At 34.9% G+C, this 24289-nt stretch overlaps 1 protein-coding gene across 1 annotated transcript; it reads right to left on the bottom strand.

The window, feature by feature from the left end:
* Window positions 1-419: 419 nt before the first annotated feature.
* On the bottom strand, window positions 420-22281 carry LOC139150256 (poly [ADP-ribose] polymerase 1-like). The gene is made up of 23 exons (XM_070722505.1): window positions 22068-22281; window positions 20789-20876; window positions 18305-18489; window positions 16839-17047; window positions 16280-16361; window positions 14660-14776; window positions 13679-13881; window positions 13173-13256; window positions 12548-12705; window positions 11968-12113; window positions 11577-11637; window positions 10782-10862; window positions 10145-10277; window positions 9435-9630; window positions 8477-8599; window positions 7583-7666; window positions 6554-6679; window positions 5984-6112; window positions 5391-5486; window positions 4945-5091; window positions 4417-4606; window positions 3992-4097; window positions 420-2396 (listed from the first exon to the last, which is right to left on the bottom strand). The coding sequence occupies exons 1-23, from the start codon at window positions 22182-22184 to the stop codon at window positions 2324-2326; spliced, it is 2934 nt and encodes a 977-aa protein (XP_070578606.1). The 5' UTR covers window positions 22185-22281; the 3' UTR covers window positions 420-2323.
* Between the last annotated feature and the right edge of the window lie 2008 nt (window positions 22282-24289).

A 24289-nucleotide genomic window follows, 5' to 3' on the forward strand; every position in this document is an offset into this window, starting at 1 on the left:
CCTGGATATCTCTACTTCAATCGCGCTTGTTTTTTTTTTGCGCACGCAATATTTGTGTCCCTACATCAGTATACTATAGGTAAACATGACTTTGTCGCTGACATCTATGACAAATTGTTTAATCCTCTATAATCTGCATTGTGATTTCATTAACAAGCGGTTTTTTTTGTTGTTTTTTTTTAAGAAGCTTAATTTCTAAAAATGAAAACTTCAATCTGCATAGGTCCCACCAAGAAACCAATCATCATATCAATGGTATAAGATCCCATCGGTAACCTATAATGCAAAAACCCAAAGTTCCAAGGAATGAATTGTATGGACCACATTCTTAGCTTTTGCATCAGTTGGCCATCCACATGTACAAAAGCATGTCAGAATTCAACACTTGTAAAATCAAAGAATGAAAATATACTTATAGATCTGAATTAACTTCAATGGGTTTTATTCATTGTTGAAAGGAAAAAATAGATTTTATAAGCATTTTAAAAGTGTTGCACATACAAATCTTGATAATAAAATATCTATACAGTGATGCATAACTCACCCTATAGCTTCACCACTGCCTACGTCATACTTTTAAAACTGAATGCCACAGAAATTTTTCAACAATTAGTTCTCCATATTAGTTTAAATGAGAACAGCTTTACAACAAGTAGAGCATAAAAGTAGAAATACTGGCATAAAAAAATGAAAAAAATAGCATAATTTATTGTAAATAAAGCTCTACTCTGCATATATATATATTTCTGAGTAAATGCACTAGCATGAGTTAAACATGGTTGACAGTAACATGGTGATAAATTCTGAGACAGAGGCTAAAGAAATGAGGTCAGCAAACATGCACACAATCTTCACAAAAAGTTAGCCCTCATATTTCTATGACCATAAACAATGCATATTGACTGGTTTGGTATACATATACTATGCAAGCATAATTCAGCCAGATATCACCTGAATACTTTGAAATCACTGAAAAAAGTTTCACATTACACACAAAAGAACTCAACAAACACTATTTCCATCCAGTAAACATATATACCCTGTTTAGTAATTGGTCAATCACGAAATATTCAAATTTCATCAAAATGTTTCCTTCACTGCAATATGACAAGTCAGAGTACATCTAATATTGTCACATCAAATCATGACTTCCCACACAAATGAGAAATGTACTTGTATGATCTGAGTAATTGCACTTGATAGCGCCATCTACAGTTGTGATTGAGAAATTCCTTACACTATAAACAACACAGCAGGTCTGACCGTCTGATGGTGAATTCATCAAGTAATTAGCAACAGGACTCTTTATTGTATGTGGACTGATATGGTTACCGATATCAAGCAGTAATTTTGTCTCTCTTAGTTTACGTAAGTTTCTTCTTATACAAATTCATTTTGTATAGAAATGCATAGCTCTGACACAGGCAATAAATATATGTAAAACTATATTACAAACATTCAACCATCATAAAAATTATTTTTTGATGTAACATTTGTTGTTCCATTTCACTCTATTTCTAGCAAACTGCAATGGAATTTTTCACTATTTTCACTTCTTCTTGCATGCTGTCTTATGTGAGTAATCTCATCTGGTCATTACAGAATAAAGTGTTTTACTGATTAAAGATTCAATTCGCAGTGTGCAAATCTATATAGCATATATGGCACTCATGATTTCCATCAGCCTTCACTGTAAATCAGCTGCTGCTCAATGTATCTTCTCATCTTCCAATTGTTCTGTATTAACTTCCATAGGTGATACAGACTCTTTGGTATTACTACCCAACGTTGTTCTACATGTATCTTTGCACGGGGAGAGTGAATTGCATGTCAATATTGGCTAATGAATAAAATAGCTGATAGAGATAGAGGTCAGTACAGGTGAAAACTAAAAATTTGTTGACATTGGAATTTTCGTTGAAATTTCAAATCCTGGCTAGTCTCTCAATTTGATATCAAACACAAGGGGACTGTTACATTATGGTGAAATGCTACCCATCTTTGGCTCCTATGCCATATAATTTACAAATCACTCATGAATTCTGTATCTGTCACATTTAATTATTATCTGCCACCCTGCTCTCTTTTTTTTAAGAAATTTGCTTTCAGTTTTTTATAATATTCGAAATTTCTCTCCCTGCCTTGACACTTATAAAGAACAACCTCACAGTTTCCCAGTGGTTTCATCATAAATTCAAAATGTGCAGTCAATTGTGATAAGAATAAATTTAGATGATTCTATACACCTATATGTGAAGGCACCTATACTTGACTATAAACACACACACTCAGATTTTCACAACTTCTGCAGCTGTCAAACATTTTAGTATGCATGTTGGAAGTCAATCTTGATCAAGTACTTCATCTGGACCTGGGTTATGTCATAAACGATAAATCTGTGGTGAGATCAGTCAAGGAATACAACGTTCAGAATCCTAGATGTATGAAATATTGAGGCTTTCATTCATTTACCCCACAACATAGAGTCATATGGACTTAATATTTGGTACATCTCAATGTACAGAACTGGCACAAGCAATACTGAAACCAGAGGCGGCATATATGCATGTATGCAGTCTTCCAAATGTTTCAGCTACATCGATGGTAATGTCAAGTCTGACAAAATGAAAACATATGTTAGTCGACATATTCATTTCTTCCTCATTCAAAACTAAACTCACCGAAAGGCTTGCAGCATGATTAGCTAAAAGTTGTTCTATATCTAACTTCTGATGTATTTCTCAGTGTTTTGGTTCTGTTTAAAATCCAGTTTATTATTCAACTAATGTGTTGAAATGACACATTCAATTTGTCAATACAGCCTGTTTGTATGTAATTTTTTAATGTTATTATTGCAATATGATGACAATAGAATTTTACTCCAGACTGTACTAGAATGGATCTGTCAGTTGCATATTGATCTTCATGAATTGTATAATGGCAAGGGTTGTCAAATACACCAGGTCCTGTATTTTTGGGAGCAGAATGAGAAGATGTATTTGTGTTGTGGACAAAAATAGAAGAAAATATTATCAGCAGTTGCAGCTACCAATTGAATCAATGCTTCTTGTGTGACTCATTATCTTGTTCACATTGGCAACCCAACTGAAATTTGGGCCGACGCAAAGTAATTGTCCTTTTGGATTAAATTTGGTCCGTGTCCACACCTTCCGGTACCAGAATTAGGGCCGACGTAACTTTACCTTCCTTTGTGACCTCTGACCTGTCAAAGTTCAAAATGGCGCATTTGAATATGGCACGCTGTTTCTACTGTTCATGATTTTCCTGTGTTTTTACGCACAAGAAGGGCAAATATGACTACCACTCACCCTTTTAATCATCGGAGAGATCTTCACCATTTATTGGATGAGCATATGGTATATATAAGACCGCGGTGGAGAAATAACCAGTGCGCGGCATTTTTGACATGCCTCTCTAGTCTATTTACGTGCACTGTGGAATCGAATGACATGGTCTCGTTTGCGGAACAAAGGTTGGTGGGAAGTTCTGCGTACACGGGATGATATTAAAATGTAAAGGCTGGATTGAAAACTTTCGATAGGTGTAAACTTAGTTTCAAACGTCGTTTGTTTTGTGCAAATAGGGTGACTATTAAACTTCGATCCATGGCGGAGGCCTAGTCAACTGGGACCAGGGCCGACGTAACGTGTCCACACTGGCGATTTGCGTTGGACCAAATTTTGCGTCGGCCCTGAACCCCCCCTTCAAACCAGGACCAAACTGAGTCGGCCAAGGGCCGACTCAGCCTCGTGTCCACATTGGTTTTTTACGTCGGCCTGGGCCAGGTCCGGACCTGGGCCGACGCAAAGTCGTCAATCTGAACGTGCCAAATGTCTACTTACTATCTGGTTTTCATTGGATTTGATAGCAAAGATGGACCTGTGAGGATCGAGGACTGACACAATAGATTACAAGTACCAATACCAGTATGAACATTATTTCTGTAACTCTGATTATTGTGCAAGGATACTCATTGTAACTCCGGCCAACTCCAGTACTCTTTGGTTTACCATAGGGGACTAAGTAGCCATCTTTCTTCACACTCTGTTTTGGGTCTGGTTCTATTCGGCCAATACCTGTCGCAAAGTAAAATAGACAAAAACATCATTTGACACTCTTGGACACATGCAAATATGACAAGAAGGTAATCAATGACAGTGAAAACAAAAAAGCAGTTGGATGGTGGGAGAGTAATTAGAACTGAACAGGTGGTTTTGTCTATGGAATTTTAAAGGCCACTCTGTCAAATTTTGTGCTTATTACGTTTGGGAGGAGAAGTTTCATCTATTCCTGATTTGCATACAGAGAATGAAACAACCTTACTGGTCTTATAGTTGTTGTTTTTCTCCTTCCACAGAAACCTCACAATCCTTTGAGACCAACACTTTAACTCACCTCTGGTACTATGTTTCCCAGCCGGCGCTTTTTCCATGTACTCAGTGTGTGGGATTTCATACATGTTACCGAGGGCAACATCACACAACAACATCAAGCCTATGTTGTCAGCTTTGCTGGTACGGCAGTACCACATACTCTTGGCCACCATATCAGCAAAATAGATACCTTTACCATACAGGTATCCAGACTAAACAAAAGTACAAGAATGATGAAACTGTACCTGGTTGGAGAATCATTGTTTTAACCCTTTTTAACCCTTTTATTTGTATATGATGTCAAAATAGACAAACATCATGATAGCTCTGTGACTTTGTGAATGTTTTTCATATGTGCAATCTTCAGAGTCTGGTAAAAACCTTGGTGTCATTGTCATATGTATAAATATTTCATGATAAAATGATTTATAATTTCCTTGCCAAAGTTTTCCTTACCCCTCAACAGAAAATTTCGATTTAAAAAAAAGAATTAAAAAAAAATACACTCATGGAACCATGAACTTTGAGAGAACAAAATACATGTAGTTACCACAGGTGCTTCTGGTGGCGCTATACGCAGACCTTGTGAGAGAATACCAGCAAAGTTTGACACACGTGATCCGTGCCACAGCAAACGACGGTTGTGAAGATTCTTCTGAAATCGTTTTGGCTCATCTTCACGTTCAATTTTATATACCTGTCACAAATTACAATATGACGAACAGTAAATTGTGTGTGAATCTCAGAATCAACTATTAAACAGACAGGTACTATCCAAAACACTTTTTTCCACTTTGTAGAAGTAGAATGTTTTGTTGAATCTGAATGTTTTACATCTCCAGGTGAAACAAAACTTAGCTGCCAATATTTGATAGTTTGCAGAAGATTTCCTCATGTTGGTTCTGTGTATTAAGAACTTGCTTTCCTGCAAAATTTTATTTTGTCACAGGAGTCACTACTTTAGATTTCAAACCATACGACATTATGTCTACGTACGTCCAGTACTTCCAAGTTCAATGAACTCTTGGCATCATTGGAGTTGGAAATAAATTGTTCCACCATCTTGTAGTCTTTACTTTTCTTCTCCACAGGCTAAAGTTGGAAGTGAAGTTTGCAAAGAGAATCAGATTGTTATTAAAAATATATTTTGCCCTGATTATTTTTCTCAGAATCCACTTCCCTCTCTTGTCTCAAAGTGTTTAGCAAGCAATGCATTTGTCAAAACTGCATCTGTATCAACTTTTATGAATAGTAATTGCCAAAAATTACGAATAAGTATTAACTCAAAAAATTTTTCAATGTTTGATTGTTAATCTCTATGAAATGCACAGCAGTAAAATATCACATTTATAGTGAACACAAATATGCTTTGTATGACTTCTGACATCAAGATCATGATAGATATTTTAGTTTTCGAAAGTTGATGTCTTTCAATGGCTCAGAGTAGTAGCAATTTCACATGCAAATATAAATACACAAATTTACAAAAATGATTTCTTTGGGATCAAAAACAGACCAAGTTTAACAAAACTTCATTTATAATAAAATCAGCTGGTATCCTACAGTGTAACATTACTGGGATTACTTACATCAATACTGCATCTCAATTTTTCATAGTTTGCATCGATTGGATCCTTTCCTGCAGTCTTGTTTCCACCCTTCAACAGACTGTATGCCACTTCAATGTCTAATAAATTATCCAACATCTGTGTCTTGGCCTAAAATATGAAAATAAATTAGAGTGATGGCATTTCATTATTGGATATTTAGAGAATGTTTTTCAACATTGATTATTAATTATTTCAGTTCATTAATAGGAACAATCAGCAATTAGCTTCATCACTGAGTTCTGGGAGGCAATATTCTACATCCTATTTGTGAGCCAAGATGCAATGACAGAATTTATCCATTGTCAAACCTGGTTGTGGTTGAACTTCATTTATCATTTGCATGGCGTCAAGGACATAACCCTTGTACAGTCTCACTTCAATATGGTATTTTAGTTTGCATTTTATCAGTACTGAAATTATTTGGCTGCAAATAAATTCACTTGAAAATCAAATCTCATTGATAACAGAGACTTGAAACAAGATGGTCACATCTACATCCACTTAGAAACACAGTCTAAATGTTGAAATGTCTCAGAGGTTTATATCTACCTTGATAAGTTCTACATCATCCAGCATTGGTGGTTTCTTCAATCCAAAGTCATGGGGTATCAGTGTGTAGAACCGATTGGAGCAGTCCAATATGGCTGCCTTTATATTGCCACCACCTTCAACAAGCTGAAATGTACCATTGTGAACAGCATAATTTGTTAACCAATCATATAGCTACATATGGAAAACGATGGACAACAATGCACATCATTCATCTTACCACATTGAATAATAAAAGCATTGCTGTAGTTTTCGTGCTTGTAACAAGTAACCTTTTATTTAAGGGTAAGTACCACAGCATCCATGGAGCTGTGGTAGTCCATCATACCATAATTGTATAGGAAAACAATATTTTCCACCAACAGTAGACTTTTATAAATGTTATGGGAGCCCTACAAAAAACTCACAGTGATATTAAAGGTATACAGTCACCTGTAATCTAAATATGTCCATATATGGTCAAAGGGATGTTCCTTGGTATTCAAAATGGCCATGTGAGGGCACTGTTTTTAAAAAACGGCCAACCGCTTAAAATCAGTGATTGGTTAGATTTTCTCATTCCATGATAACTGAGGTAAAATTGGAACAGGTGACAGTATACCTTTAAGGCGTGCCAAATTGAAAGTATTAAACTTTCGCTCAAACTTTTTGTAAGAAACATTCAACCATTCCCTTTCAAAATCAAGAATACAAAGAAGGGTTCGATCACTGTGTACAATTTGTTACCAGAGAAACAAATTCCCTGATATTTTACTGACTCTTGAAATTCAAAATGGCCATTATCCCTGTGTTAACTCTATGGGAAAAATTAGGTTTTTAATTTACACAAAAATAAGATAATGAAAACATTATTCACTCTATGTGCTTCAAAACAATCCTCCTTAAAGTTGTAGACCAAAAATATATTGTAAAAGTGTCTGAGTCCTCCTCCATGGCGCATTCTACCTTCAAGTTATAATTTCCCAGTTAGGATTATAGGTGTATAAATGTATGCATGTAGCCCTTAATAAGAGAGTGATAAATACTCACTTTCAGAGCTTCACTGAGTACTGAGTAAGCGCTTTCTATCTGACGTTTGGATAACTTTCCAAGTGGCATCTTCTTCAAATCAATCTGAATAACAAATTGACGTACAAAAGAGCACATCATTTGTCAATTTCACTCAGAACATATGGTTTCAAATGCATTGAATTCATGTCAGTTTCATGTTAGCCAGGCTAATCACCTCAGAAGTGTGTAAATATTTCATGTGGAGTAGAGTTTAGGTTTCATGAATCATAAATTTCAATCCATTCTACAAGAAATCTGATTTATTTCAAATGTAATTTTACTTGCTACAAATCACATGTTACTGTATAAAGGGAATCATGTATCCGTGATACAATTTCTGACATAATGTTATCATGACAAGAGCAATGTATCTAGCATATCTCAATAAGCAACATACTTATTTAGTAATAATAATAATGTAATGCTAAAGTGAAAAAAACTTCCTTGAAGTTTTCTCTATGAGTCGGAAAAAAACTTCATATCATGTAGATTATTCTCAATCCTAAACGTGTGACACTCTAAAAAACACAGTTTATCTAAAGTGCAAACTTAAGACTTGGAAAATCAAGTAAATGCTAAATTCCTTGAAAAATCAGCAAAGTTTCTCAAAATTACTTCAAAACATGAATATAAAAATATGTATCAAAATCATATATCAAAATAATTCTTTCAAAAACTTCTGACATATTTTCAGCAGCAATTCAACTATGCTACATTGTTGCAACAGTTCAGTTTTTAAATTATTAAAGGTACATTTACAAATTTCAATGATTGCTCATTATCTCAAATATACGATTTGAACAATCTGACCAGAAGGGTAATATTGTCTCCTTCCGAACAAAATGACAACGGCATCACTCATTTTATCTGTACCTCAAATTCCACCATAGTTCTCTTCATGGTATCGATATCAAATATCATAACCATGAGCTCTTGAACAGAAGTTGGAAGTGTTGATCCTGTTCCAGCTTTCAGAGTGATGGCCTCTTCTTCATCCTTGTGAAAAATGAGAAAAAATAACTTCCTGGATCATTTAAAGTCATTTATCATCTGCTCATCAGCTACTTCTCAGTTTTGTAACAGGTGACATTGAACTGTAACGGCCTGCTAAAATTGATGTGAAAAATTCACCATAAATTTCAAATTCCACAGTATACTCTTAATACAACATTTTCATTTTGGTGTTGCTAAGAATTCCACTTTCTCCATTGTCATCAACCCACTGCTTGGCTAAATGTGAAAATAGAAAAAAATAACAGTAAAAAGTTTTAACCCATTGAGTGCCAAGGTCAATTTTTGTCACTTTTATAAACTATAATCCAGTCAATTTTTTCAGATTTTTTGCCAAATTTTGATAAAAACTGTAGCAAAGGAAATGTGATGTCCATTTTGTCCAAAATTATCAAAACAATTATACATAAAATTATAAAAATTTGGAAAATATTGCACTGAATTTTTTTTTTTTTTTTTTTTTTTTTTTTTGGGGGGGGGGGGAATTACAGCACTCAAAGGGTATTAATACTTTCTTAAATTTTTTGTGAAAAAAAAAATTGGAAATTTCTTGAAACCTGGCACCACTATTTCAAGGAACGTAATTCCAACAATCACAATTATGCTGAAAACAACTGGCACAAACTGCTGTTTACAGACTGTGCAGAGAAAAACAAGACAATGTTTTACTGCATAAAGCAGAAGATGAGATGAGATTCTTTAGAACAAATTTCATTTCATTTTCACTTAAAAATCACAAAAACTTTTCTCCAATGCACAGCTTGCCGATTAGTTACTAAACGGTGAGTAAGAGTAGATACTAGAGGCTAAATATCCTTACGTCTCCGTAATCAATTTCCAATGGAAAGAACTTGTTTGGATGTTTCTTGAAGTTTTTGACACCAAAGTAATTCCCAGTTTTCTCTCTGTAGACAGTCTTGAATTGTTCAATGGCACCCTCACGGCTGGTGAAGTTTTCAAGTTTGTTGCCACCGATTGTGGTACCAACACGGCCCCAGGCACGGAATAAATACCATCTGGAATTTTGAACATCACACTCATGGATAAGTCATTAATGAAAATCTCTTACATGATAAGATAATTCACACATTCATAAAGCATGTACTTTTACAGTCAATCTGTATTTTGAGGAAGTGCAAACAAGCACCTGTATTTTTGTAAAACAATACCTTTGAATTTTTTCCTTCCTACAGATTGATCAAGAAAGTTTGTGAAAGGAGTGATGAAAACATAGACGCACAAAACTGTCTACATAATAATAGAACTTTGCATGACACGGTGGAAAGTGATACTCACTGAGTTTGCATTTCAGACACTGGATGATATTTAAACTATAAAACACTTCTTCTGACTCAAAAATTATATGGATTTAAAATTAGCTGCATGTATAGACACAGGATGGGACGTGATTTATTGCATGGCAGACAGAATGCAAATATTCATGTCAGTGAAAATTATCTGATCATTCACAGACTCTTCATATATCTTGCATGCTTTAAATTAGGATAAAAAATTGGCTGAAATACTCACTTGCTGGATACGTCATCTTCAAGCAGTTGTAATTTATAAAATGAGTTTGTCCCTTTCATAATGTCAACCATTCCTAAGGTGGCGTTGTACACCAAATCTTTCACATTGTAAACATGTGCTGTGGCTTGCAGTCCTGAAAATGTTTGAGGAGGATTCAAAAAATCATCAATTAATGCTCTGTAAAAAGTTGCCTCAATAAAGGAATTACGTGTGAATTGTTGATCAGACTCAGGGAATTGTTCAACTAAGGCAGTAATATTTTTAAGTGTTTGGAAACATATAATATTACGGTTTTCTTGATTCTATCTACATTTTACTTTTGAGCTATTTTGACAAGTTTTAAGTTTCTTGGATATATGATTTATACAACTTTTTTCACAATCTCTTTCACAATTTATTTATTTTCTCATGACCATTCTGAGTGGAATTACAGTCACCTCGCACCTTTGCCAACCCGCCCAGAACCAACTTACTTGATTCCAACTGGCCCAATACGAATTATCCAACTTGCCTGATACCATCTCACCCGATACCAACTCGCCCGATACCAGCTCGCCCAAAATCAGTTTGCATTTTTCATGCCTTCTGAGTGGTATGATCAACTAGAAGTTGGCCTGACCTTTGACCTGACACTAACCTGAGTCAGGATCAACTGCAGCACCACCTTTCACCATCATCTTCAACTTGTCAACATCTTTCCGGTACTTCTGTTCCTCCACTGAATCAGCGAAATATCAATAGATCAATCACAAAATTGGTCAAATTGTTATGATGAAGTCAAACCTAGAAAATGCATTGGACGTCTTCAATTCAACAACACTATCTTTGTTCCAGATTTCATAGAAAAACTCACAGTACACTTTGTAAAAATGTTGTTTTCATTTTAAATCATAATTATACTTTTACCTGTTGATATCTAGTGTTTTGCCACTTTATATTATTTCAATATTCTAGTTGTGAGATGTCAGAGAGATTGAATAGCCACTACATGCATTTGTAAGTATGTCATGCAAATGTGATACTCCATATTGTAATAAGTCACAGTGCAAATTTGCTATAGCAGCTGCAATAATTTCAAAAGATAAGCAAAATTCAACAAAATATCTCATAATTTTCGATTCATGATAGCAGAAAGAAGTAATCTGTGAAGGCAGACAATATTGCCCTTAAAAATACATCAAAGTTTTAATGATAGGCTGTAATTCTTTCTACATCACAGAAATTAATGAGTTTATCTGACAGGAAACTACCGGTATCTTGCAAATTAAGTAAAACTGAAATCATTATTTGTGAGATGATTTGACAAATTTGTTTGTTGTTTATGTTTTTCACTCTGTTTCTGGTAGACAAAGGCATGCTTATGTCTTAAACGGTGACATCAATGAAAACAGGCAATCAGAGAAGTATTAGTAAAAATGAAATCTAAACCTACTGTCTGCTGCACTGGGTCCAGCATCCACCTGAGTTACATTACTGTCAATGCGAGTAGCAGGCTGGAAACAAGGCAAGCAAATGAAGATATTATTTTGGACATATTTTCATTAAATGCCTTTAACAACTCATTATCAGTTCCCTGTTATGTCGAAAAACTGTCAGTCTTGTCAACTATACATGTCTGGGAAGGATTTGGTGACTTGGTATCAGTTGATGAAAATATCATGATTTTTTTTCTCAATGATGCGTAATAAATACCAACTTCAAAGTCAGAGAAAATTACATTTCAAAACAAGTGAGGGCTATAGTTGAGATTGTAATCAGATCTCAGTAAATGGTTCGAACTGTTTCAAAATATCCCATGGTTCTTTGCAGTGTTCCATACTCACATCAGCACCCCATGATGCAATGCTGTGCTTTGTTATCATCAGTGCAGCTCCTCCCTTCTTCACACTTTCTAAGAAATCTTCTGAGACGATGTGAACATCTGCCGACTGTGCATCCTTCATTTTCTTTGCCATTTTCTTGACGTCAGCTGAAAAATCCCAAAATATAAAATGTAACACATTTTTGGTGATAATGCTTTTTACCAAAATATTGTACAGGAAAGTCGCTCGCTTACCAACCATCATTCTCACTCTGTTTGATACGCTGTATACCTGTGTCAGATTATCAAGCTAAAACAGGGAAATCTTGTGAAAATAAAATGCAAGGTTAAACTTTTCCAGTCCCTAAACATGATGTAAGATTGACACAAATTTTACCTTCAAAAAATGTGACAGTGAAGTTTCAGATGACAAGAGATGATCAAAATAAATGTATCTTGAGTCTGTCGGTTGTGAATATCATATTGAAAATAAACAAAAATGCTTCACTGTTCTTGAATATATAAATATAATTTTGTAACACTGTGTAAAGTAATGATCGTAAATAAACCAGTACTAGATAATAATTTTCAAATGCACTCACCCGCTGTACTAATGCAACATGCGACTTCTTTATCAATTTTGGACACAACCTCACCACCAAGTTCTTCAATCTCTGTTGTGATGACTTTATTTGTCTTGCTAAGTTTTCCAATCAGACCAATCTTTACATTCTGCAATGGTTTCTCTGGTTCAGCAGCACTGCAGCATAGGATACAAACATAACTGTATCACAGTCTGTGTTTTTCATGTTTGAAAGCATCACTTATGGCCATCAAGACTGAGGTGTAATTGATGCAGATTGATATCTAATGTTGTACAAAAATTAAACTCTGTGAATCTTGCAGAGATATCAAAGATAACAGTCGGTTACTGTGATTTCTGTGTAAGTTTTTAAAAAGAAAACACTATCTTTTCATCACAGTTGCAGACTTAAAATGATGGCCATCTAGACCTACATGTATGCTGTAACACCCAGTGTTGTTCTCTTGTCTACCAATTAAAATCTTCTCTACGCTATTAAAGACCGATACTTGGAAATGCTGTCATTACATATGCATTTCTTTGCATTAAGCATTTACATGTGAGACATCAAGGCTTATATGTCTGAATTTAATGTGCTGAATGTGTGAAAAAAAAAGTTTTTCATTCTTGTAAGTTTAACTTACGCAACAGTTGATGTTGAAGGCATTGGGGCAACCTCTGAAAAGACTCGTACTCCCTTGTTGAATGGTTTAAACTTGAACTCCTTCCTAGAAAGAGGTTTCATTTAACAATAATTTACAAACAAAATCCAATATACTGATCAAAGAACATAAGCATTCACTTTTCAAAGTAATTATTTGGAAATTATTACAATTGTTATGTATTTTTTTTCCAAAACATAAAAACAACCAAAGGTTTGTTCATATATGTCTCAGATAACAGTTATATCAAATCAGACACAAATAGTAAAATTGGAATTTAGACTTACCAGATTATTAATTAATTCATCAGGTTTGAAAAGCTGGAATTCTTTATAGACTTTGATTTCCTACCATTACATTAATTTTCTGTTCATGATTACAAAGACACACCATTTTTTAAAATTTTGCAGCATCTTCATCATCATACTTCTACAATGTAAATCCCTCATTGCTAGATTTCTTACTTCACCTATTTTCTAGACACTTACAAAAATTTAATTTCTTTGAAGCTATCCGGTGTGACCCAGGCTTTCTTTGCCGGTTCCTTACTGGTGTACATGCATTTAGTCCAACTTGTAAGATTTCCAGTGCAGTGATACGAGTCACTACGTATCACCAACTGACCTCGTGTACACTCGGGGCATTTTTCCAACGCACCAAATGCCATGCCATCTGCTACTGCATCTAATAACTGAGAAATTCAGTGAATTTTGTCAGTACTCCAAGCAGACTTTGTTTACTCTTACACTGAGTAAGTACTTCAATTTACTTACATCAGATTACACTGTTATATATTGATACAATAAAGTTCTCACTGAATTAATGGCCGCTAAAGTATAGTCAGGAAGTAAAAGTTTGGCTAATTTGCATATTTCTGATTATGCCAATGGCTACTCTTATATATTGTATCTACTTATTAGAAATAATCATTCTTTTTTAAGTCTACATCTAATGACATGAATGTACTATTGCAAAGATGAAAGTAAATTTCTAATCGATAGTTGAACAAGACTTAACATACATCCAGCCACGCCAATAGTGTTAAATTTCTATCTTGCTTAGGATGGAACATACATTATGTAACTTCTGGCAGAGCATAAATAACATTTATCTTGTACACCAGGATATCAGTATTATCAGTGAAAGCAGAAATCTTGAATTTCAAGGAAGGTTTAGATCAAACTCATAAATTATTTAAAAGTGTATGAGGACTATTCATTCTTCAGTTGCTTTTTCTCCCCTATATCGAAAGAAATATCCAGATAAGAGCTGTTTCATGGCAACCAGCACTTTCTTACTGTCACCCTTTTGTAGCATAGAAACTGTTTCTATGGCAACAGATATTGGATGACTTTCTTTCAGAAAATAGTGTACTTTGGTAGCACTCCGTATTTACTATGCTCTCATTTTTAGAAAGGTAATTTGATTGTTTGAGAGGGTAATTTATTTCTATGGCAACCAACACTTACGGCACTTTCACCTTTAGGAGGATACTGGTTGTTCTCTTCCAGAAGTTCTTTCAACGCTTTGACAGCAACAAATCTGGAAAGCTGATCCCGAATTTTCCATAGAAACTGACTTTGTTCCTGAAAGTTCACATCAGTATAATGTAAACACAATTTTTGTATGAACAGAACCAATGTAAAAACGTCGTTTTTTTTCACTCAATTGCAACATCAAAATATATACAGCTCAGGTGAAGCAAATCTCATCAAGTTGGTCTTTGTTCTCAGCATCAGAATTTCAATCAATTTTTAAAATCTTGTGAAGTTAAAATGCTGATGAGCAGGGCTCGAAATTAACTTTTTTCCCTGGTAGTCCACTTGGGCTACCATTTTCTGAAGTTGGTAGCCCAGTAACAATGGCTGGTAGCCCATGCATATTTTAGTTTAGGGTTATTGTTTTTCATTTACAGACAAGAAAAAGCAATTTCAAGATTCTGCCCATGAAGTGAATTTTCTAGTCATTTGATGTGAATACTTGCAAACCTGATACCTAAAGGAAAAGGTATAAAGCCCCCACCCCCGCAATATATTTCTGGTCCTGACATTCAGTAAAAGTGATGTGGCTAAGCGGTTTTCTTTTTTTCATTTTTTTTTAATTCTTAGCTATGCTTGTTTGGCACTATTGATGCAACAGTTATTGTCTTTTATCACTGGCTGCATAATACTTCCGTTTTCTTTTTAGCATTTTTGGACATAGGCTATCAAGGATAGTTGTACCGATGAGTATGTAACCCCCAAAAAGCCATAACGTGCAGGTTCTGAAATTACGCAGAAACATCTTTCTTTGGCCTAATGGACAACAGTGCTACTCAAAGTTGAGTGACCTATTGACAACTCGCTCACTCTCAGAATTGTACGCAAAATTTGACAGTCCTCATGACAACGACCACGACCTTCTCAGCACGACTAGACATACTGTAGCAGGGCTTAAAATAGACCATGGGCTTTCTGTAGGGAGGTTGAATATTGTCTGTGATTGATACATTATGATCAAAATGCAATGAAAATGCGTTTTCATATTGGCCATCATTTCCTACGCCTGTCATCCAAGTACATCAGTTGAGATACTTGGTTGCAAAGTTTCACTGCACGGTTGTCTTTGTAATTGGTATAACAAAGTCATAGTCTGGCCTTCCTCTGTGTCGAACTGGATTTGACTGCAATTTAGCTCGTTCCAAAGTGACGGACCGGACATGGCACAATTTTATGTCCCGGTCTTTGGTAGTCCGTGTGGGCTACCATTTCATGGACTTTGGTAGCCCAAGGGAAAAGTTGGTAGTCTATGGACGCGGGACTACCGCTAATTTCGAGCCCTGTGATGAGGATGATTTAAAATATGATTCAATAAAACTTAACGGAACACATGATTAAAACAGCTATTTCTGTAGTTCATAGAATATTTGGACACAATCCTGGACTCTCCACAAACATGATCTGTCATCCATGGACCCTTGAGTTTTCTCAAGGGTCTGCAGTTCAACTGTGTTCCATAATCATATTGATTTGCCTTGTACTAACTGCAATATGTGTCTATAATAACTGTGAAATATCAAATTGAGTCTGATAAAATTTCAAGGTACTTACTCTCATTGCTTTGTCTTCTTTAGTTTCAACTTTTGCTTTTTTCGGTGAAGAACCAGCATCAGGAGTTTCAAGCTTTCTCTTTCTGTAAAAGTCAATGTACAAGGTAACAAACTAAACAACAACATTTATGTACACCACACATATCATGATTGATTATGAAAGGTATCATAAAAGTATAAATAAATAAATAAAAATTATATATATATATATATATATATATATATATATATATATATATATATATATATATATTTATTTATATATGTATATACATATATTCAACTATATTTTATTAAAATATATGTGTACATACATATTATCTATACAAAATATATATATTTTGTTTGTTAATTAATATATTTATTTATTTATTTACATATTTGTTCGATTCATATTGCATGTAACAATAAGAGACAGAAAATAAATGAGCGAAATGTGTAAAAATATTTGTATCTGGAATTCCAAAGATAGCTTATTAACGTGATCTCTACCAGAAATCTTGTTGAATCAAGTCCATACATGTACAAATCTGGTACACTGAGTCACACTGAATACTCACACATCAGCTTTCAAAACCAGTTTCTTCTTCAATTCTGTCTGATCTTTTTTGTTCAAGGCACTGAAACCTGGCACATCTGTGGCTTTGAACTCTTTCAGCCAACCCATCTCCACTAGTTTCAGTGGATCGCAAAAACACTTGACGTGATGCCATGTTTGAGATGTGTAGTTGTCATCAGTTTTTTCAAGGTTTCCAACACGCAACTCATCCTGTTGGTAAAATACAAGTAAACTAAACTAATGAATAATTGTGAGATGTTGTTTGTAGCCTGTGGTAATATGATACTGGCAGTTACTTTGAAACTTTTGTGATTACTTTTGATGTCATGGCACGATTACTTTTGACTTTAAGATCATTGTTGACCCCTGACCCCAAGCAATATCAAATACCAAAGTAATCTGTTTTTTTAAATCGGAACACCTAACAAACTCTACATTAATTGTGATGATCTTACATCAGAAACTAAAATTATAATTATTCAGATGCATTTAACAATAACACACAGCGCATTTTCATTGCTTTACTTCTCAAGATATCAATCTTAAAAGTGAATTGCTATCTAAAATGTGGAAGGAATATATCTTTGGATGTATCTTTACTTAAAAATTGCAAATCACTCATTACACTGCATAATTTGAAGGATAATGAAAGACTGAGTTTTGTCAACAGCTGAGGCTATTTAGTTGCCTGTCATGACTTTATATACCTCTCTGATATTAGAAACAGGATAAGTATAGGTATTAACTATGTTTTTAATGGCAATCTTCATGCTTCAAGCTGTCAAAAAATAAACTATATTTCAAAAACATAATGTAAAATTAAAATGAAGTGAATTATTGGTGTCAGTCTGTAATATTTGATCTCTCACTAATGGCATGCTCTACCCATGGTCATGAAATCTGGGGTCGCTTCTACATTCTCTGCCAAACTGAACCCTTTCATATTTACGACGCAACAAGGTGATATGTTACACGTCATGATATCATTGTCATTTTGGAAGCTCCTGGTGGGTTTGGGAAAGGTATTTCATTGTACAAATAAAAGACAATATTAAAGAAAAGGAAATTACCCCCATAACTCAATATAAAACAAATGAGAGTAATTGAGTTAATCTCATACATTTAAATGGGGTCAGTGACACGATTTGAAAAGTAACATCAATTAATCTGAAAATTACAAATGGCAAACGATGAGAATTGAATGAATACAAGGTGACATTTAGAACATAGCCTGATTGAGGTTGTGTGTTGTGTGTAGAGGTGGGCATGGTTGGCTTTAAATCGAGAGGAATCTGTTACAGTTGATAGTGCCCTGTGGTAAGAAGGGAGCTTGTGGACAGTTCACAAAACATATGATCCGTGTCAAACACAGATTATAGTGTGAAACAATTTGAAAACTGACATTTAATCTGAAAATGTATCCATGCAACATAGAATCATAAGAGCCATTATTTTAGACACACAGACCTTTGCTATCTTCTCATTGCAAACCCGGCATTTACTCCTGTCAGACTTGGCATACTCCACAGAAAAATCTTTGATCACACTTTTCCGGGCCACAACTTTGTCTTCCAGCGTCTCTCCTGAAGTGTCTCCTCCTATTTTGTTTTTGATCTTTTCCTGGTCATTCCATCGCAATCCATCAAAGCCAGCTGTAAAGATATTGGAAAACACTGACGTAAAACTCTGAGAGAACTTTCACAATACTTATGTACAACATGTATACATAGTACTCTTTATAACCAGAACACATGCATGTATGTAAATAGATGTATTGGAAAATGCATGAATACACAAATGCATAAATGCACATACATCAGTCTAGATCCCTTGCATACACACAGTACATGGCAGACTGTCAGTGAATGCATTTAAGGACAAAAACAGACGTATTGAATTGCTGAGTATTAAAATATCACTCAATGATACAACGCTATATCAACACCTCATGAGGATTGCGTTTGTTTCACACCAAGCTACTGTAAACATGTTCAGAGTTATGCTTACTGGGCTTACAGGCAAGCCTTGCCACTTCGATGACTGGTATGCATGTTTTTTACACACAAATAAACGTTTTCATATCATAAACAGGAAGGAACCTAATGACTGGATTGTTTGTACAGGATAAACAACAAAACATAGGGCCAAAGTCCCTGAAGCTACAATAGACATGGATACAAAATGAAGTATTTCCTGACTGTATGAAATTATCTCACTTTAATAGGTCATCCTAGGAACTTGTAAACCAATGTTAAGCTGTCTGACCAGCGGTTTTGAAAAAACAAGCAACTCAACAGTTGACAGAGCTCTGCTGTGTACTATGTAGAGAATAACCTTTTGTGACACATGTATTGATGAAGAAGGTGGATATCTTTCATTAACATTGTAAGTGAGTTCTGTTGAATAAGTTGAGACTGTACATACTCAGAGAAAGCACACTGAAGAGACAAATGTTTGAAACTTAAGAAGTTCAAGGTCATCAAAAGCATTATAAGGAATCATGTAACTTTCATTGCACTGTTTACACAGATTGCACAATTGCTATAAATAGCACATGAGGAATCTTACAGCCAAGCTTTACCATAAAAACCCTATCACTTTGACCACTCTTTTAATTGACCACTCTATTTTTTTCCTCAAAAAGTAATTTTATTTTATCCTTACCAAGTCAACCATAAATGGAAATTAGAACTTTCTCTATCTCTATCTCTATTGACTATTTTGAGCAATTTCTTTTAGATAACATACAGGGCACAATAAATGACGGTTCAGAATATGTCAAAGTTGGGATTCAGGAAAGTTGCCTTTACATGTTTTAATCCTCCAAGATGGTAAGCATTTCACTATGAACTGTCAAAAAAGGTTGAACTTTCTGATAATTCTACATAAAAATTATTTTGGCTTTGATGATTTCCTAATTAATTCAATTATTTAAAATCATATTAATTATTTTTTTCTGGGTGAATTGATAGGGTTTATACAGTACAAGAATTACATACAATGCAAGTCAAATTTTGACCAAAAATGACAAAAAAATTCCTTAAAAATACACATTTGCATATTTCATCACAATTTGAACAAATCTAAGTTGGGTTACCCCTAGGGACCTGTATACCAAATAACAAAGCTGTCTGACCAGCGGTTATGAAGAAGAAGATTTTTTATCAAAAACACCTTTTTTGGCATTAATTTGCCTATTTTCAACAATATCAAAAAATTAAAAAAAATGTTTCTCAAAATCATATTTTAATCGACACAACAAATATCGAATCAGTAAGTACTGCGGTTCTCAAGATATTTGAGTGGACGGACGCCTCACAAACGGACATACATACATACATACATACATACATACATACAGACTGACGCCGGACGCCGGACGGATACCCATCCCAATAGCTTCTATAGACTATAGTCTATAGTAGCTAAAAACCGACACCGAAATATATCTGACATGTAAGCCTTGAGACAGATTACTATCACCAGTCGGGGGTGCAAATTAATGTCTTTAGGACCAGACCAGTCATTAGGTTCCTTCCTGTTAATGAATATGAAAACGTTTAGTGTGTGTAAAAAAACATGCATACCAGTCATCGAAGTGGCAAGTCTTGCCTGTAAGCCCTGTAAGCCATCACAGCCAAGGAGATAGATATTGTGACTATATTATTGCAATACCTAGGCTTAGGTTGTATCTAAATGTAGAAATGCTGTGAAAACTAATACGAGCATGATGATAGGTTAATTGTAAGTATGTAAAGTTTATTAGTAATATTCATAATGTTAATCGATTTTAATACAAAGTTTTCTTAATTAATATTTTAAATAGTAAACAAACTGCACTAAAAAAATTTATAAACAATTTTTGAAGACAAAACATACCATGTTGTGCATGGCATTTTTAGCACTGGCTTTCAACATTCGACATGAATACATACAGCAAACACTACTTACCTATCTGTGTGGCCACTGTTACCGTAGCAACTTTCCAAAAACAGGGATAGTGGTACCAGTTTGGAATTTTGCCATCAAAATGTGGCGACTAGAGAATCATGGGAAAAATAATGACATGTCAATGATGCTACAGTCTCACTTGGACAAAAATATTTCAGAATAGTAAATTATGGACAATTCATTTCTGGAAAATAGAACGATAAAAGCTGGGAAGGGATGTTTTTGTCAAGTGCAAGCATGCAACCTTTCTCTGGGCAAGGTTTATAGGAATCCACCTTGTTTGTTTGCATTTCTTAATAGGAATCCACCGGTTTTGTTTGCATTTTTGATTATTGCATTATAATGTTCTGTATCAAAGAAAGTTATTTTAATTTTGTCCATATATGAACATAGTACTTCTTGAACTTTCAAAAACTGATACCAATTTTTTCTTATTGAGAATGAAATTGAAGTGTCAATGAATTATCTTGTCCTTTGAGGCTCATGTTTGAAATCAAGTCAAAAATATGGTATAAAAATTTAAGAGTAGCCGATATATTATTTGCAATATTTTACTTTCTGTGATTAGGCTGTTGACAAGCTTTATTGAAAGCCGAGATAAACATACTCAGTAATAAACTGGAATCATAAAATGAGAGCCGGGTAGTGCATTCAACAAAATTTACGACCCTAAAATACCGCAAATTACATTTCAAAATCGAAAGTAGGTGAGCGTGACCTGCGGTGACCTCATTGACCTGGATAGTGAACGAGCTGCCACTCAGCTCTCTGTGGAGGTTAATTTTCTTTGTATAATGAGACATCAAAACAATCGTTCTGATTTTTTAAGTTGTGTGTAAATAACCCAATGAAACAGTTCATACAAGTGTAAATATATGATGGAAGAATATTTATCAACATTAAATCAAACATTAAAATGCCATAGCAACAAACACATTGAATAAATAGTAGATGAAACAGAAAAACAGCTGTCAGCTTCCCAAAGCGAACTTCTGGAATTGCGGTAAATATGTTAACCATACAACTTGGAAAAAAACTCTGGAAATAAACAGAAACAACGAGTGCAAGTGTTATTGATAAGTAAGCGCTCTTTGCTGCGCTTTAGGTTTTACATGACAGTATATTGGAGACGCTGTGAAAACTGCAAGTGGGCGGGACGCGATCATGTTCACACACGAGTTGTTTCTGCAGATTCGCTTGAAGTTGGGCGTCCGGACTCGGAGCCGAAAACGGTGACGATTTCCAGATTACGACACCTCGAACTCCCTCCAAAACTGACCTGAACCATTTTTGCCATTCTGAGAGCCCCTTTTCCGATTCCCTGGCGACACTTCTTGCAAGAGGAGCGATCGCTTTTAGCATATTCTGCTTTGAACAGAAACTCTGAGTCAGCCATTTTTTCGTACGGGCGTACGTGTAATGTTGTGGTAGCGTAATTTCAATGGAGCCCGTACTGTAGAGCTGTATAGCCGATCAGCTGAAACCCCGTTGCCGTTTTAAATAGCACACTTTGCACACGACACATACATCGTCCTTTATGGCACCGGTCTATCAACCAATCACAACTATGTTGATATACAGAGGTACGAAACAAGTATGAGCCTGTCTCATCGATAGACAGAAGTCGTGTTGAGACAAATCATTGTACTGTGACCTTGCACCTTGCATTGACCTTTGAGAGACAAGATATAAACAAATTACGTAATCTTATATATATATATATATATATATATATATATATATATATATATATATATATATGTATGTATGTATGTATGTATGTATGTATATATATATATATATATATATATATACATATATAGGCCTATATATATATATATATTATATATATATATATATTATATATATATATATATTTATATATATATATATGAAAATTAAAATGTTATAACAACAAAGAAAATTTGTAGCGAAAAGCATAATTTGTGCCTTATAAACGCCATTTGCATTACTGGCTGCAATGGTATTTTTAATAGGCAAAGAAGGCACGGGGGAATATCACAAACAGCCACTTTTCGAGAAATTGTAAGTTGAGTTATATTAGGATTGGTTATGTTCGTTTCTGACGTGTTTAAACAAAAAAAATTGAGAGAGAAAATTATCCGTACCAGCTCTCTCGCTACGATTTTAAAATCTCATCTGCTGCCAATTACCTTTCCCCTTTCCGGCTCTGGTAACTTCCCGTTTCCCTGCCTCATCTATTTTCCATATAATTAAATCGGTTCCCTCAACTTATCGACGATTAATGATGGTCGATGTGACAGTAAACAGGTAAAGAAAGAGCAAACTCTACCCGTATTTCTAAATTTCAGGCTGGTAGGCCTAATTTTTTTCAAAGATGAGAACGCGGGTGAAAAGATCGCTTCGCATATCTATTTTACTGCACAAAGCGGGAACTTCCCTCAGAAAGATTAGATATTGTTTCAATGTAAAGACTTTCTACAGTCTGAAAAACATAAAGATGAAAGCTTATTTCAAGGAACCGTCAACCACATGGTGCATGTCAATACACAAGTCCTAAAATCTGACCTTCTTACAGCTGTATGGATTCCAAAAGTATGTTTGGGAGGGGCTCAGTTCATAAATTTATAATGTCATTTGCATGCAATTCTTGTCATCTCGAGATCTGGTTTTAAACGGTATTGTTTTAAAAAACATTCTTTAAGACACCGCAAGTCTATAATTTGACACGAATACCCTGTACTAACACTAAAGAATCCAAGAGAAGGGTAACGGATATCGTGTAAGGATTTTATACCACTGTAAGCACTGTTCTTTCTCTTTCTTCCTCCTTGGATAACCTATACAACTGGTGTGTTGGTAGATTAGCTCAGCTACAATTGATAATCCATCCTCAATGTCTGCAGCCGATCCCGCCAGGAAAACCCATTGGAAGAATTTCCATTCGCCGTACTCTGGTGACATTGGAATATACGCACGCTTACTGAAATTGTTATTATTTTATCTTGTCAACCTTCTGCTCGTTTGCATGCTCGCTCATATCTGTTGCATCTATCACTGATATTATATAATATGAATTTCGATCGAATAGGTTAGATGGCGACACTTGTATGGTGTGGACTACTTTAATATGCTGGGGACTTTAAAGGTAAATTTTATTGTTGAAAAGTTTAATAACTATTAAAAGCGCCTCCACTAAGTCACAGGTTTATCTTCCGTGGTAATGCCGATGGTTCGCATCTCGCACTTCACCATGGTGATGGGTCAATGACCACAACAAGCATGCCTCTCTATCTCTGAGGTCGAAGTTCATGAACAGCAAATAAAAAATTGATGTTGAAAATAATGAATTTTGTAATGGTTCTTAAAACTCGACTTAATTTTTATAGACACGCGTAGTGAGGGATGGTGTGGAGGGGAGATAGGCCTACTCCTCAGTGCATTGATTTTTGAGTGGCTGATTCTGCTTCAAGAATCTTACATTACTTTGGGTTTATTTTTATGCGGTGTTTATGCAAA

This window comes from Ptychodera flava, chromosome 14, assembly GCF_041260155.1.
Source record: "Ptychodera flava strain L36383 chromosome 14, AS_Pfla_20210202, whole genome shotgun sequence".
Taxonomy (NCBI): Eukaryota; Metazoa; Hemichordata; class Enteropneusta; family Ptychoderidae; genus Ptychodera; species Ptychodera flava.